This window comes from Poecile atricapillus, chromosome 6 (assembly GCF_030490865.1).
Source record: "Poecile atricapillus isolate bPoeAtr1 chromosome 6, bPoeAtr1.hap1, whole genome shotgun sequence".
Lineage (NCBI taxonomy): Eukaryota > Metazoa > Chordata > Aves > Passeriformes > Paridae > Poecile > Poecile atricapillus.
In genome coordinates, this window is record NC_081254.1 from 4,719,746 (window position 1) to 4,733,202 (window position 13,457).

General features: G+C 47.8%; 1 protein-coding gene across 6 annotated transcripts in view; it reads left to right on the top strand.

Moving 5' to 3' along the window:
- The first annotated feature begins 243 nt into the window (after positions 1-243).
- COL13A1 (collagen type XIII alpha 1 chain) overlaps positions 244-13,457 on the top strand; it is a 58,676-nt gene continuing 45,462 nt past the window's right edge. For 5 of the 6 annotated variants that reach the window (XM_058840960.1, XM_058840961.1, XM_058840959.1 and 2 more), the window contains exons 1-6: positions 244-248; positions 5,440-5,475; positions 6,082-6,108; positions 7,839-7,889; positions 11,644-11,679; positions 13,142-13,168. In XM_058840960.1, the coding sequence (XP_058696943.1) occupies positions 5,455-5,475; positions 6,082-6,108; positions 7,839-7,889; positions 11,644-11,679; positions 13,142-13,168 (162 nt within the window). In that variant the 5' untranslated portion in view covers positions 244-248; positions 5,440-5,454. Of the gene's footprint in view, positions 249-5,439; positions 5,476-6,081; positions 6,109-7,838; positions 7,890-11,643; positions 11,680-13,141; positions 13,169-13,457 lie in introns of those variants that run through there. The other variant, XM_058840958.1, reaches the window with a different exon arrangement.

Here is a 13,457-nt window from a genome sequence, read left to right on the forward strand (position 1 = left end):
CAGGGCTTGGGCAGGGCTGTCAGAGGCTGCCCTGCACTCACTGCAGGTGGTTATTAGCAGCTGCTAATTGTGGGGATACCTTAATGAACAAGCAGGGAGCTGGTGAAAGTGCATCAGCGAATGGGAGCAGCCTGAGGATTAAGCCCAAAAGAGGGTGCAATGTTTTTTTTTCTAGCTCTTCTTGTTGGGATTTATTGCATTTAAAAATTAATTTTTATTTATTTTTCTTCTCTCTTTCAGGTCCGCCTGTAAGTACCAAACCTCTACGGTTTTAGAAGCTGCTGATGCAGAGTCTGTGGGGCATGAACTCGCAGCCTCCTGTCTGTGGTGTCTGGTGTGGTAGCCACTTTTACAGTCCTGGCAGCCTGGGCTATCCCAAACAGCAAGTACTGTGGGAGCTCAGGGCTGGATTGGGGTGGGATTGCTCTTGGGCTGCAGCTCAGCCTCTGAGGGTGAGCTGGAGGGAGCGCAGGGATGGGGACATGGCAGATTGACGTGGTGCTGCAGACATCCGTGTGTTACCAGTTGGCTCCACAGCCTCTGGGGGAGCCGGCTGTATTCCCTTCACATGCATGGGATGCCACGTGCTGAATGAGATGTGTTTGCAGAAAAGGGAAAGACAGATCACAAACACATGAGGAGCTGAGCTGGAGGGACTTGCTCCCTGCTACTCACCCGGGCTGGCTGAACTGCCAGGCCTTCAAGTATAGCTGCGCAGCTATCAATTTCAGAGGAAAAATTGTGTTGACAGCTTCCTTTTCAAATGTTAGCTAATGTAAAACCTCAGTGCAGACAATTTAGGCTTCAGGAAAATAGCTAGGTTATTGCAGAAATTTTCTTGCAGCTATTACGAGACCCACAGTGAACCAGAAGCAGCCGTGCAAGGACTGAAGGCATGTATCGATAGCTCTCAGGATTATGAAGAAACGCTGCATTGTCTCTAGCAGGGTCCTTCCAGAGGAAATGGTTTATATTTGTGTACAATAGAGGGACTATTCAGGGTTTCTGTGAAGGAACATGAGAAGTTAAACATACGGTAGTCATCTTTTGTCTGTTCACGCAAAAATGCCTTAAACAGTTTGCAGATGACGTTCTGAGTAGTAGTTGCTGCACAATCTATTTTCTTTCCCCTTTCATCAGGCTGAAATGCTATAGACTGAACTCCCACAGATATACGAGCACAGACCTATTTAATGACAGCAATCTTCCAGAAAGTTGCACCTTCTAGGCCAAAAGGTCTGAAAGCGTTTCACAGCTGGAAACCTTGATCCACACAAAACTTCGGTGATAGCTTATCCCAGGGGCTTTCAGGACTGGCCACTGAAGTGGATGTATTTCGGCATTAGCTGTGACTTTTTGGGAGGAGAGCATGACTCCGCAGCCAGCTGCAACTGGAGTCCCTCCATGGCTGTCACTTCACTGGGCAGCCTGTAGGATGGCATAAAGGGGTGAGGTGGGCACAAAATTTGTAGTGGTGCTGGCATTCCTATTATTGCTGTGAGAAATTAGAGAGGAATCACTTTTGATAGACACAGTTGTCTTCTAGGGAGCAGTCAGTGCTTTTGTGGGATGAGGAAGACGCACGCTCCAGGCTTCCTCTGCAGCAATAAGGGTTAGAAACCTAATATTGTAATGGGAGATTGAAGCCTGGCAGAAGCACATGGGACCACCAGAGAAGTGCTGACATTATATGCTACCGTATCCTGGCTTGTTGCGACCCCTGAACCTGTCTCTGCAAGCAGACTTCTAGGACAGGATGTGAGGAATGCTACAGCCAATGGAAATAACAAGAGGAAGTTGGGCAGACTGAGTGTCCTTAGCCAAAGTGGAATTTGTCTTGGACTAGTAGGACCCTCATCTCATTCAGGACCTCTTGGGTTTCTGATCAGCTGGCGAGTGAGATCAGCTCAGTCACTGTGAGCAAAAGTTCACCTCTGAAGAGCTGAGTCCTACATATCACCATAGGAAGTATTCCCCCACCCCTCTGTATTTCTCATGATTGAAATGGAAATGGTTTTATGGGCAGCAGCCCGGGCTCCTGCCTGGCTGATTGTCATACACATTGTTCTGGATAGTGACCCCAAAGCAATGACCACCCCACATCTTCCTCCCCTTTTTGTTTCCCAGCTTGCAAAAGAGCCAACACACTCTGTGACAGGGCTTAGCTCCCAGTGCTGGCGTTGGCTTGAGTGTAGAGATGGGCAGAAATACTCATTAGAAATGCACTAAGCCCTGCTTGCAGTCTAGGACAACACGGACAAAATCCAGGGAAATGGATGAGCAACGCCACAGCAGCAAAAGGGAACTTCATGTTCTTCTCTTGCCCAACCAACACTTCCAGCCTTACTCCTGAAGTCAGTCAAGGCTTTGGTGAAGGCAAGGGCAACCCGCAGTCATGTAAGATATTTGATGAGATTGGGACTAAAAGGGGTGAAGGAAGGAAGGAAGTGATGAAATCGTGCAATAGTCCTTTTGCTGTCTGGACCACATCCGAAGCAAATGATCCTCTCACGGACATTTTCTCTCCCATTTCTGATCATGCAACATTTCTGTGGCAACTGCAGCAATTCCATACATGAAAAAATAATATTTAGCAGATGGAAACTAAGGAAGAAAGTCAAAGCCCTGTAATTAGCTTGTTCTCCGTGGACTTGCAGATACCTTCAGAGCTCGTGTGGAGAGCTGTGGATAAAGTCGTGCCAAAAGGATAGAAAACTTCACAAGCAGGAGATTAGGAAACCAAAGCAATCAGAACTGATGGTCAAGGAGTCGTGGAGAGTTTTTTTAACCATTCTGTTTCCTAAACCCTTCCATGTGATTCCATGTCTTTATTAAGCCCTCCCTTCAGAGTTCAAGGCTAGCTTTTGCTGTTTAGGTGTATTTTCTTCCAGGGCCTCACAGAAAGGCCACAGCTCCTGGTAAACATTTCATTATTTCTGTTTCATCCCCCCATTCTTTCTGTCTGGCAGTACTTTGATCAGGAGGTCCCCAGCATTCATAAGGTGGTAGAAGGTAGACTTGCATAAAAAACATGACATGGAATAGAGTATTCCAAACGGGACACGGCCCATACAGAGTAGGGACCACAGGAGCTTTGGAGGTCCAAACTCAAAGGGTAGCATAATCCTTGTGGAACCGGCTGTGTGTGGAAAATGCGACTTTTGAAGATGTCTTTCAGAGTCTGGTTGAAGAGGCAAAGTGTTCCGTGTTCTCACTGATGGGATTTGCTAGTTGCAGCAGGATTTAGAAGGCCTGAGTCACCCTGGGACAAATGCAAAAATCCATAATAACAGTATCTGCATCTGAGTTAGTCATGACTGAGGAAGGAGCGTGGGTTTTGGAATTCCAGCAGCATGATTTCCTGGTGATGGTTCCCTGTTCCCCAGGCTCACCTGGAGACTGCACGAGCCATAACAGGCAGTTTCCCAGTGAAGGAAATGTAAACTGTGCTGCTGGCTCTCCCCTGACTCAGGACAGAGGCTGCTGGTTGCCTTTCACGCTCTTTTAACTCTGATGTGGGAGCTGCAGGCAGCTTTTCATGGCTTTGTAACCAACCTACACGGTATCATCCACCCACGAGAGCTCTTTCCTGGCTCCCTGTCACAGACAACCTTTCCTTATAAACATCTGGCATTTATTGGCCGCCCTACTGGGAGCTCCCTCTTGCTGTTATTGCTTGGAGGGCTGTAACTCTGCACAGTCACATACCAGACACGGGGCCGTCATTTACCACTCCAGGTACTCACGGGAGACCCGACACAGCTCAGCCCTGACCTTGGGCTCTTCCTGCTCAGGCACCAGCCACAGCAGAGACAGAAGAAGCAAATTCAGGTTGTACCTCAAAAACCATGAGGGAAAACAGCCTGGGCTCAGCTCTGGAGGAAAGCAGCATTTAAGGGACTAAAAGCAGAGGAAAGCTCAGCATTATGTCTTCCAGCAGCCACAAAGTAATCCCAGGGCCAGATGCCCTGAGAACTCCACTCACTGCTGGCACACAGAGATAGGCAAATATTAGCAGGAGTGAGAAAGCAGTTTCCCATAATATAGCCTCAACAAAACTTAAAATCAAGCATCTGTTCAGGGTTTCATCCATCTGAAAAGGGTGCTTTTGCAAAGTGTATATGGCTCTTCAATTTATCGTGACATGTGCTGTGTGGAAAGGAATGCCCCCCATACTGAACAGCCTCTCCAGCTCTGCAGAAGGAAGTGGCTAAACTTCCACCAGGCTATGGTTTGATCCCAAGCAATAATGTTTGAGTTTGGGATACGCAGCTTTTGTGTACACCCAGAAGAACAAACAGAGCTAAGTGCCTTCCCCTTCCAGAGATTTCAGATTATGCTCACACGCGCTGGGACTGAACGCCTGGGGAGGCACGGAGAGGTGGCACCAATGGGGCTGATGTCTTCAGCTGCAGAAACCAGAAAACCAGGTTTATGTCTACAGACACAGTCAGCCAGGGGCAGGAACATTCTGTTTTACATAAGGAAACCCCAAACATCGCTGGAAAGACAACTGAGGGATTATTATCACGTCATTTCTGCAAAATATAGAGCAAAAGCTACATGACTGCTGAAGCCATAATCATCAAGATCCTTTAGCAATGAGCTGCTGTCTTCCAGATCTGCACAGCCTTCAGTTTTGGAGACCAAGAATGCAGAGGGGGTAATTTTTTTTTTTTAAATTGCATAGTACAATTTAACTGTAAGAGGCAGCCAACTGCCTTGTAGGTAAGTGGGTGAAGAAAATTGTCAGTGGCCCTGTGTTCGTGTGTTTACGAGGCTCTGTCCAGTGTCACCTGACCCAAAGTCATTCCCAAAACCACTGTTAGGATCACTCACATGCTGACAATGCACTGGGAAGTATCTCAAAGGGGTAGAGGATGCTGAAAACAGCTGCTCGTATGTCTTCTTCCAGACATGCTTTTTCCTGTGTCAGCTTGTGTTCTCACAGTTTTCTCTTACTTCTGGACAGGACAGTATTTTCAAGTCTAAGAGAGTTGTGTTTTAAAGTGATAACTCTATAAATAAATAGCTAACACCCAGATGACTTTGGTCAAGAAAGAGAAAAACGTGACAGTTGGCCGCTGCAGGAAGCCAGTTCCCAGGACCTGGATTTTATGAAGTGTTGGAAATAGGGATTGTACTTTGTTTGACTGGAGACTCCTGTCCTCCTTTTGCTGCTTAAATTGCTGCATGTAATTTCTGTTGTGAGATGCGTGGGTTTGTCATATGTGGAAATGAACTTGTGGCTCACGCATTCTGAGGACAGGTTCAGGCACACACAAACACACTTTACTCTTCAACTTTTTCTCCCTCTCAAAATCCCTGGACACTTGGGCCACAGTGTGAAGCTGCTGCTATGGCTTAGTTCAGTTGTGCTGTTTTATAACCTTGCTTTTGGCCAGTTACCAATTCCCTTAATTTTGCCTTAATTGCCAGGGGGACAAAGGTGCGATGGGAATCCCTGGGCGGCCGGTAAGTCAAACCCTCTTTTTTGTGTGTCTTATCTTTCCCATCCTCTTCCAACCCCCAGGATTTGTGGGTGGGGGAGGGTGGCTTTCAGGATAATCCTTGTCAGTTCGGGCAAAACTACTCTCCCTGAGCCCCACACCTGAGGGGTTCAGTTTCAGAGCCACATACATCCTGGGGAGGTGTTTCCATTTCACCTGCTGTACTATCCAGGCCCTCCTCTGGTTCAGCATCCGCCTGTTTGGGCGTCTCCCGCTGCCACCCCGTGCGCCAGCTGGGCTTGCTAACCCTGGGTTTCCTAACACGCACCCCTGCTTGCCACTGGCAGCTGCCCCTTCCAAATAACTCTGCCCTGAGCAAAGGGGGCCATCCCCTGCCTGGCTGAGTGCTGTATTTTGGAGCTCCTCCTTGCTCGGGCATCCCATGGCGAGGATGGGGAAGAGGACTGGGGCAGGAGCTGAGGCCACCCTGTTCACCCCAGCCCCATAGCCAGGGTTGTGGGGTGGGAGGCTGTGCCTTTGCCGCTGATGCCTGTGTTTGTCTCTCTCTCCCTTTCTCTCTCTCTTCCCTGCACCCTCTTGCATGTGGCTGTGACGGCTGCCACTGACCCAGGGACTAAAAGGGCAATCCGGAGAGAAGGTGAGTCAGCCCCTTGTAGCCTGTAGCACCCCCAAACCGTCCTCTTCTGGGGCCAGCCCAAGCTCCCCCGTCACAGTCACGGCCACTGCAGCCAGCTTTGGGCTTCCACACCCCCTGGGCTGCCCCATCTTCCGTGTCAGTGCAAGTATATTTCCCAAATTCCTTCCAGGCCAGTCAGCCTCCAAAGATGCTGTGTTTCTTGTTTATGACAATTTACTAACAGCATAAGAGCCAGTGGGCACATGCAGGGCTTCCCTCAAGCCTTCCTGAATTTTAACCATTGACTTTCTCCCCCTTGGGCAGCTCTGCTTGCCCCAGCTGACCTGCAGCTCCCCTCTACCTCCCAGGTTCGCCTGATCCCTGGTGCAGGTGGGAGCAGGGAATAAAAGTGGCGTGGGACACTCCTATTTCTGACACAGTGGGACTTCTTCCTCCTGAGGAAAGCTGATGGGTGTAGTTGAAGTCTGTGGGACACCATCTCACTGACTGCCATGCAGTGAGTTGCAATTTGTACCCACAAGAAGTGCTGGTTGGCAAAGCAATCCTACTGCTGGCCCCCGTTTTGAATTGTTTGGCATTTCAATGTTAGTATGTTTTCCCCAGAGCTGTGAGTACTTCCCACCTGTGAAAGCAGGGAAATGGAGGTGTTTGGGATTTGTGAATAACTGAATAACAATGTGTAGAAATTAAAAAAGGTATGGATATTTACCTGACAAGGAGGGTCATCTGTGCAGTACCATGCCAGACCCATTTGGTCCTCTTCATAACAAATAGAGAGAAAACCACGAGAAGGAAGGGTAAAGTAGGATAGAGATTCTTCATCCTTGCCTTCACTGTTTGCTCATTGGAGCCAAACAAGTTTATCTAAGAGACCAGAATTTCCCACCTGAGCCATTCTGCTTTTTTCTCTGCATATCCTTGCATTTGTTTCTGGCCAGAGCGTTCATGAGGGGACAGCAGATAGATACAAACAATCAGTGGAAAAAAATCACTCCTAATTGCCCCTGCTTCCCCAAAGCCCTCCATGAGAGCCTTAAATCTTTGGCAGTCCACAGATTTGTTCTGTGGAGTGCTTTGCTTTCTTGCAGGCTGCTTGGACAGGATGCTCTGTCCCAGAGCTCCTCAGCCCTGGGCACTTCTGGAGCTGCCTCTCAGGAATACACTGTGTTTCCAGAGAGAGTGACATGTCCTGCCCATCACACGCTGTGGGTGGCTTGGAGTTGGAGAGGCAGCTGTTTCCTTTTCCAGCAAGCACTTTGCTTTGTTTTCATCCACATCTCAACTGCTTTTGAGAAGTATACAAGTGAGGCATTTCTGGAGGCAACCAAATCAGCTGCCCATAGCTCCCATTTCCCTGGAGCCCAGCACATCCCTCTTTTTCTTTCTTCTGCAGGACATAATCCCCCTGGAACTTGCAGGAAGGAAACAGAAAGGGTTTCAGGTCATCTTTCACACTTGCAATGAGGCAGAACTTCTGTTTTGCCAGAAAGTGTTTTATGTGTTTATACTTCTCCTTGCTGCGCAGCTTCCATTTTCTGGCACATCTGAGCAGCTCTCAGGGACATCTTTTCTCCCAAATTCTCAGGCAGGAGCTGGGGGAGGCCAGAACAGCCCTGAAGATCTCACACCTAAGGCACCATCATTTAACCCCAGTGTTGACAGGAATAAAGTTGTCTTTGTGTTTTGCTCTCCTGTCCTCACCCCTTTTCCTCTGCCTTGTCTCTCTGCAGGGTGCTCCAGGAGAAGCTGGCATGTCTATCATCGGGCCCCGTGGTCCACCCGTAAGTGGCTTTTCTCTCTATTTTTGTCTGATGCAGGATGTGGGCAAGTTACTGGGAAAGACTTAGGAGGGGCATTAAGACTCAGCATCAGCTGGAAAGAGCAAAAACCCTGTATAATGTGGTTCCTGTGCTGAGCCAGCCTCGGTTTTATACTGCTATTATATACTATATATACTGAAATTATAGCTCATATTTCAGAACAAATGAGGAAGCCTTCCCTTGGCAAGGAAACCAAATTACTCCATTTAAAAGGAAGAAGCATATTTCCTTTTTGCAACAGGGCTGCTATCACTTTTGGAGAAAATTTGTCCTTTGCCTGGCTGATTTCAGCCTTTGGTTTAATCAGCAGGGAACAAGCCCCCTGATTTTACTGAAGAGCAGGATCAGAGCAAAGCCAGTGACTGGGGAGCTCACAAAGACAAAGAGTAGCTCAGAGGTCTTTTGTCATGTGCCCAAAATCTTGGAAGCTCCTTGTCAGCGTGGTTACCACTTATCTGGCTGAGAAAAGGCAGGATTTTTCACCCTCTTCCAGTAAAAGTTTCTCTGCAAGGTGCAACGAGTCAGCCAGACAAAACTTTTTGCAAGGACAGGGTCATAAAAAAAAAGACCAAGATGAAGGATTGGAATGTTCACGTGCCCTAAATGCTGGATGTGCCCCAAATGCTGGATGCTTCTTGCACTGCGGTGCAGCCATCAAGCCTCTGCTTTTGTGTGGGTGCAGCCAGACCTCTCCACTCCATCCCTGCACAGCCTCCACTGGAGATTTCCATGAAAAAAGACCTGGAGATTCAATTCTCTCCCTCCCAGCGGGCACTTCCGATTTTGATTAACCTGTGAAGAGCACCGTCCTTGACCTGCAGAGAGGATGGGCTGCTGGCAACCTTTGTTTCACCACAGAGGTCAAGTGAGAGAGACCTAGGCCCTGTGAACACTTGGCTACATCTGGCTTTCCAATTAACTTCCCAAAAGCCCCATGACAAGTGTTTCTAATAAAAAACAGCTTTGCTGGTCCCCAGACCCACCTGCCGGGGATGCTGGAGTTTGAGAAGCGACAGAACCAAAGCACAGGACCCAAATGGGTCTCCCCAAATGTTTTATGCCTAGCAGATGGTCCCTGACCACGTGTCCAGGCAAGGAAGAAGGGCTGGCAAGTCTGTGAGCAAGGTCTGAGCAAGACCACCCTGCTCCACAAACAGCAGATTTTGGAGAGTAAGTGCCCTGTTGCTATTTCTCACAAGCTCTTGCTCTCAGCCTTGTGAACAGTATAATTACAGTAATCAGAGAGAAAAGCCGTCAGCTCCTGTGCGAGTAGGTCTTGCAAAGGGGACAGTTTTCTTGAAAGATACATGCCTGGGCTGCAGGACAATTTTGTCTGCTTTGGTGCTGTTGTGTTTGCTGCTGTTTGGAAAAGTGCAAAACACTTTTTGCATCTTTAAAGCAGCAGTAAAATTAGATGGCAAATGGTATCTAAAGTGGGGTTTTGCCTACACCAGTCAAAGCCCTGAGCTGCCAGGACTGGCCCAACTCCACACTTTCCCCCTGCAAAGCCTACTGTGAAGATGATCCAGTTTCCTGGGGAGCTGGTGATAGGTCAAAAGGATGGCTGAGCACTGAAGACAAACACGGAAACCCTGGCCAAGGGGCCACTCGGAAAGATGTGGGATGACAAATAGTTTCCAGATTTTTGTTGGGAGGTTAAAGTTTTTGCTTGAGCTCGGAGCTGCTTAACTCCCGGCCAGAGAGGGACAGTGCGCCGATAGTGGCAGAAACAGACGGTCTCCATGATTTGGCAGCTCCCAGGATTACATACTTCATACAATCAACATTTTAAAAAGGAGACAAGGAAAACCAGCCACCCAACAAAAACAGTCTCTTGGAATCGCTCGCTGCTGAACTGTTGTCTTGGCGTGATACCGTGCAAATCATCCTGCTGTCCTCCAAGGAGAAAGAGGCAACAGTCTGTAGTCTACAGAGGAAGCCAAATTGCACCATTTCCAGGTTTTCCCCCTAATTCTTTTTTTAGCACTTTTTGTCAGGGAGGTGTCCAACAGGGAACCAAAATTAATGAATTCTGGCTAGGCTCTTCTTGCTTCTTGCCTTTTCAGAAGCCAGCGGTGGACAGATCCTTTAATTTATAGCCTATCTTCTCTTCTGGTCACTGGCCAACAGGGCCAGGTGGTTTTGTGTGTATCTTGTGAAGCAAAGCTGACCAAGTTCAACTTTGCAGAGCTAAAGAAACAGTGCAAATGTGATTAGGTCCTGCTAGCATTGTGTACAAAACCAGAACTCTTGAGTGTTCTTCAGTGATGTGAGGGATTTTGTGTTGGGGGCATCCCTCAAACCCTGCAAAGAGGCTATTTGGGCCCGTCCTCTGCAGGGCTAAACCTTCAACTGAGTCTCTCTGCAGACAGAGGGTGGTTGGAGATGTCAGCTGAAGCTGAAGGTTTTCCCTATCAGTGTAGCTCTGAGGTCTCCCAAAGGATTGTCATTGCTTCACTGTGGCAAACCTCAACCTCCCAGCTCAGGAGGCCCATCCCCTCCTTCCCCTTCCCTTCCCTCAGTGCCACATGGGATCACTGTAGTTAAGGCAGAGATGCACCCTGTTTGTGCCCAGCTCTTTCCTAGGAAACTCCTGTGGAACTCCAACAGTCATGGTAGTTCAAATGGCTGAAGAAAGCATTTGATTCCCCAAAATCAGAGAACACAGAAGGAAGCTGGGCACTTTTGTGTCACAGCACTGCTTTCAGGGTAGACAAGATGCCACGGTGGTCACCTGATGAGAATGGCACAGGATTTATCTGGGTGTTTCTATCTCCATGAGTGTGCTTCAAAATCTGCTGAAGTCTGGGCCAAATGGACCATATGCTTCCAGACCTGGCTCATGCTTTTTTTGGGAAACAGACTGCAAAATCCTTAAGTGAAGTGGTATCTTTCTTGGATACCAACAAAGCTACGGTAACTGTGACCTAGGATGTCACAAAAATTGAAGAACTACAAAAATTAACAGCCAGGACATTTTCTCTGTTTTTGGTGCTCTTAAGTAGGGGATGAAGAAGCTTCCAAACACATCCCAAGCCGGTGTTTGCTGTACCTGATCCCAAACTGGTAGCCATAGCTAGCTAGTCAGGAGGGGGTGGGGGGAAAAGTCTTGGTGCTCATGTTCCTCTCATCACACAGCCTAACTCTCTGTCTTAGCTCTCAGAGGATAAAAAAACCCAAACAAAACAGAAGAGAGAGAGAGAGAAAAAAAAATCATCTCCAGAATTATTTGTGAGGAAAATAAAGGACCTAGGACACAAGGTGAGGGGAGGAGGAGGAGAGGGATGGTTGTATTTAGACAGCAGTGACCTGCAAGACTTGTCTTGCACAGAACAGCACCCTGTATTAAACATCTCAGGTTTATGGCAGCAAGAATTGCCATAAAATGAGCTCAGCCTCTGGAATATACTCCAAAAGCCTAACATATGGGCTAGGGAGACCCATTTAATTAATGTAGAAACTTCAAGGAAACTGTCTGCAATCCAAACTGGAGCTGCTCCAGCATTTTCTTGGCCCTGTACAAATTGGAGTGGGGATGAGAGATTTCCCCTCCCTCCCAAGACACTTTCCCCTTGGAGGGGAATTGGGTATCTCTTCAGAGAGTTGTAGGATAATTGGTCAGAGGCTGGAGGAAGGGCTCTGTAGAGAGAACTTAGGATCCATCAAAATTCATTTCAGTTCCTCTAAACTGCTGTCTCTGTTTCATCCTTCCCAGGGACAGCCTGGAACAAGAGGTTTTCCTGGATTCCCGGTAAGTGTAACTCTTAATTTATGAGGTACGGATGTGTGATATTACTAGGAAGCCTCATAAGTGCTTGCTGTATCTCATCATTTCTTCCTGAAACCAATGGCCTGATCTGATATCACTGGAAAAAGCAATTTTTTCTTCATTTGTTTTTCTGCTTTTTTTTTTCTTTTCTTTTAAATGATATTTAGGGAGAAAATAAAAACCAAACCAAACCACACAACTCTGAAAGGAAATTAATTTTTAAAAAAAGCCCCAAGTGTTAAAATAACATAGTTAAAGCCAGATCTGTCCAGTGAAATACAACCATCCTAAGAAATACCCCTACCTCAAACAAAGAAAACAACCCCTAGGTAGGGGAAATTCCAATTTTAATGGAGCTTTTAGGTGATATTCTGATAGAACAAGTGCATGGGATCCAAAAAGGACCCTGCCTGTTGAGGGTCAGCTGGGGACTGTGCTTGGCTGCACACCCTGGTCATGCCAAAGGTAAAGGACATAAGACACAAGGAGGAATTCTTCTCCAGCACAGTTGCAAGGGAACAGAGTTTATACCCAGGAGAGGACAAAGCAAATTTCATTTCAATCCTACAGTTGCTGGCAGCACTCTCTGAAGCACTGAGGCTGCTGAAGAACTCAAACAGTTGCTATTTATTCATATGCATTTACCCTAGACAACTAGGAAGCCTGAGGCAAACACAAACACCCCCCACATCCCTGCTCCCGCCAGGCAGCTCAGCTGCTGCTCTGGGATGCTGGATGTGCCAGAGCAGGTCTGCGGGGGAGACTCTCACGCCTGGAAAATGGGAGGAATTGGCAGCTCTGAGCTGTCTGAGCGGGCTCCACAGCTCTGCCCGTTGTGAAAAGGGGGCTGTGAGCTGCCCCTGGGCTGAGGAGAAGCAGATCTCTCCAGGCCCTTGTGGTCTCTGGCTTTTGGAGGAGCAGAAAACAAATTGGCCCACATGAGAAAGTGCTGGGTGGGACAGCTCTGCGGGGCCTGTTTCTCATCAAACAGTACCTTCAGCATGTGCTGAGCTGTATGTCACCTCTTCCCTGGGACACTTTTATTATTCTATCATTTGCAAAAATTCCTCTTCCCCCAAAGCTGGGTGCCCTTTTAAATCAAAGTCTTGAGAAAATTGCTGATGTTCAACTAGTTTACCGAACACTGTAAAATTTAAAATTCTGAGATTTTATTTTTTTGTAAATTGCCTGTGAATCCCTCCTTGCTTCTATTCCTGTGTCTAGCATTGCTGCTGAAATGTGCTGACAGCGAGCAGGTCCCTGCTGAAGCAGTTTGAAATCTGGGCTGGTACTCTGTGAGCCAGGGATCTGTCAGGACAGGGAGGGCAGGGAGTCACCTCGTGTCACCCCAGCCCACACAGTCTCATGTCCTGGGGCAGATGGACAGACACCCTGGGGCAAGCATTTCTCATCATTTTTCCTCATTTTTCTTCTTTTATTTCAGGGCCCTATTGGCTTGGATGGCAAACCGGTAAGCAAAGAACTTTTCTGCAGGCTTCCTGCCCTGCCTCCTGCTAGGTCCCACTGTGCTGCCAGCCCGTGTCTTACACCCCATCTTTTAGGGGGATTATTTTGCAATGCCATGCACATGCATGGATTAAAAGAAAATTAGGAGGTTGGCAGGCAGGAGGATGCCACAGATGCCTTGGGAGAGATGCAGGAGTCAGGAGATTAAGGAAGGCACAGCATGGCCTATTCCTTTCTAGGTAAATCTGTAAAATAGCAGTTCACAAGTGCAGCAGCCTGGCTGCTGCAGGGAA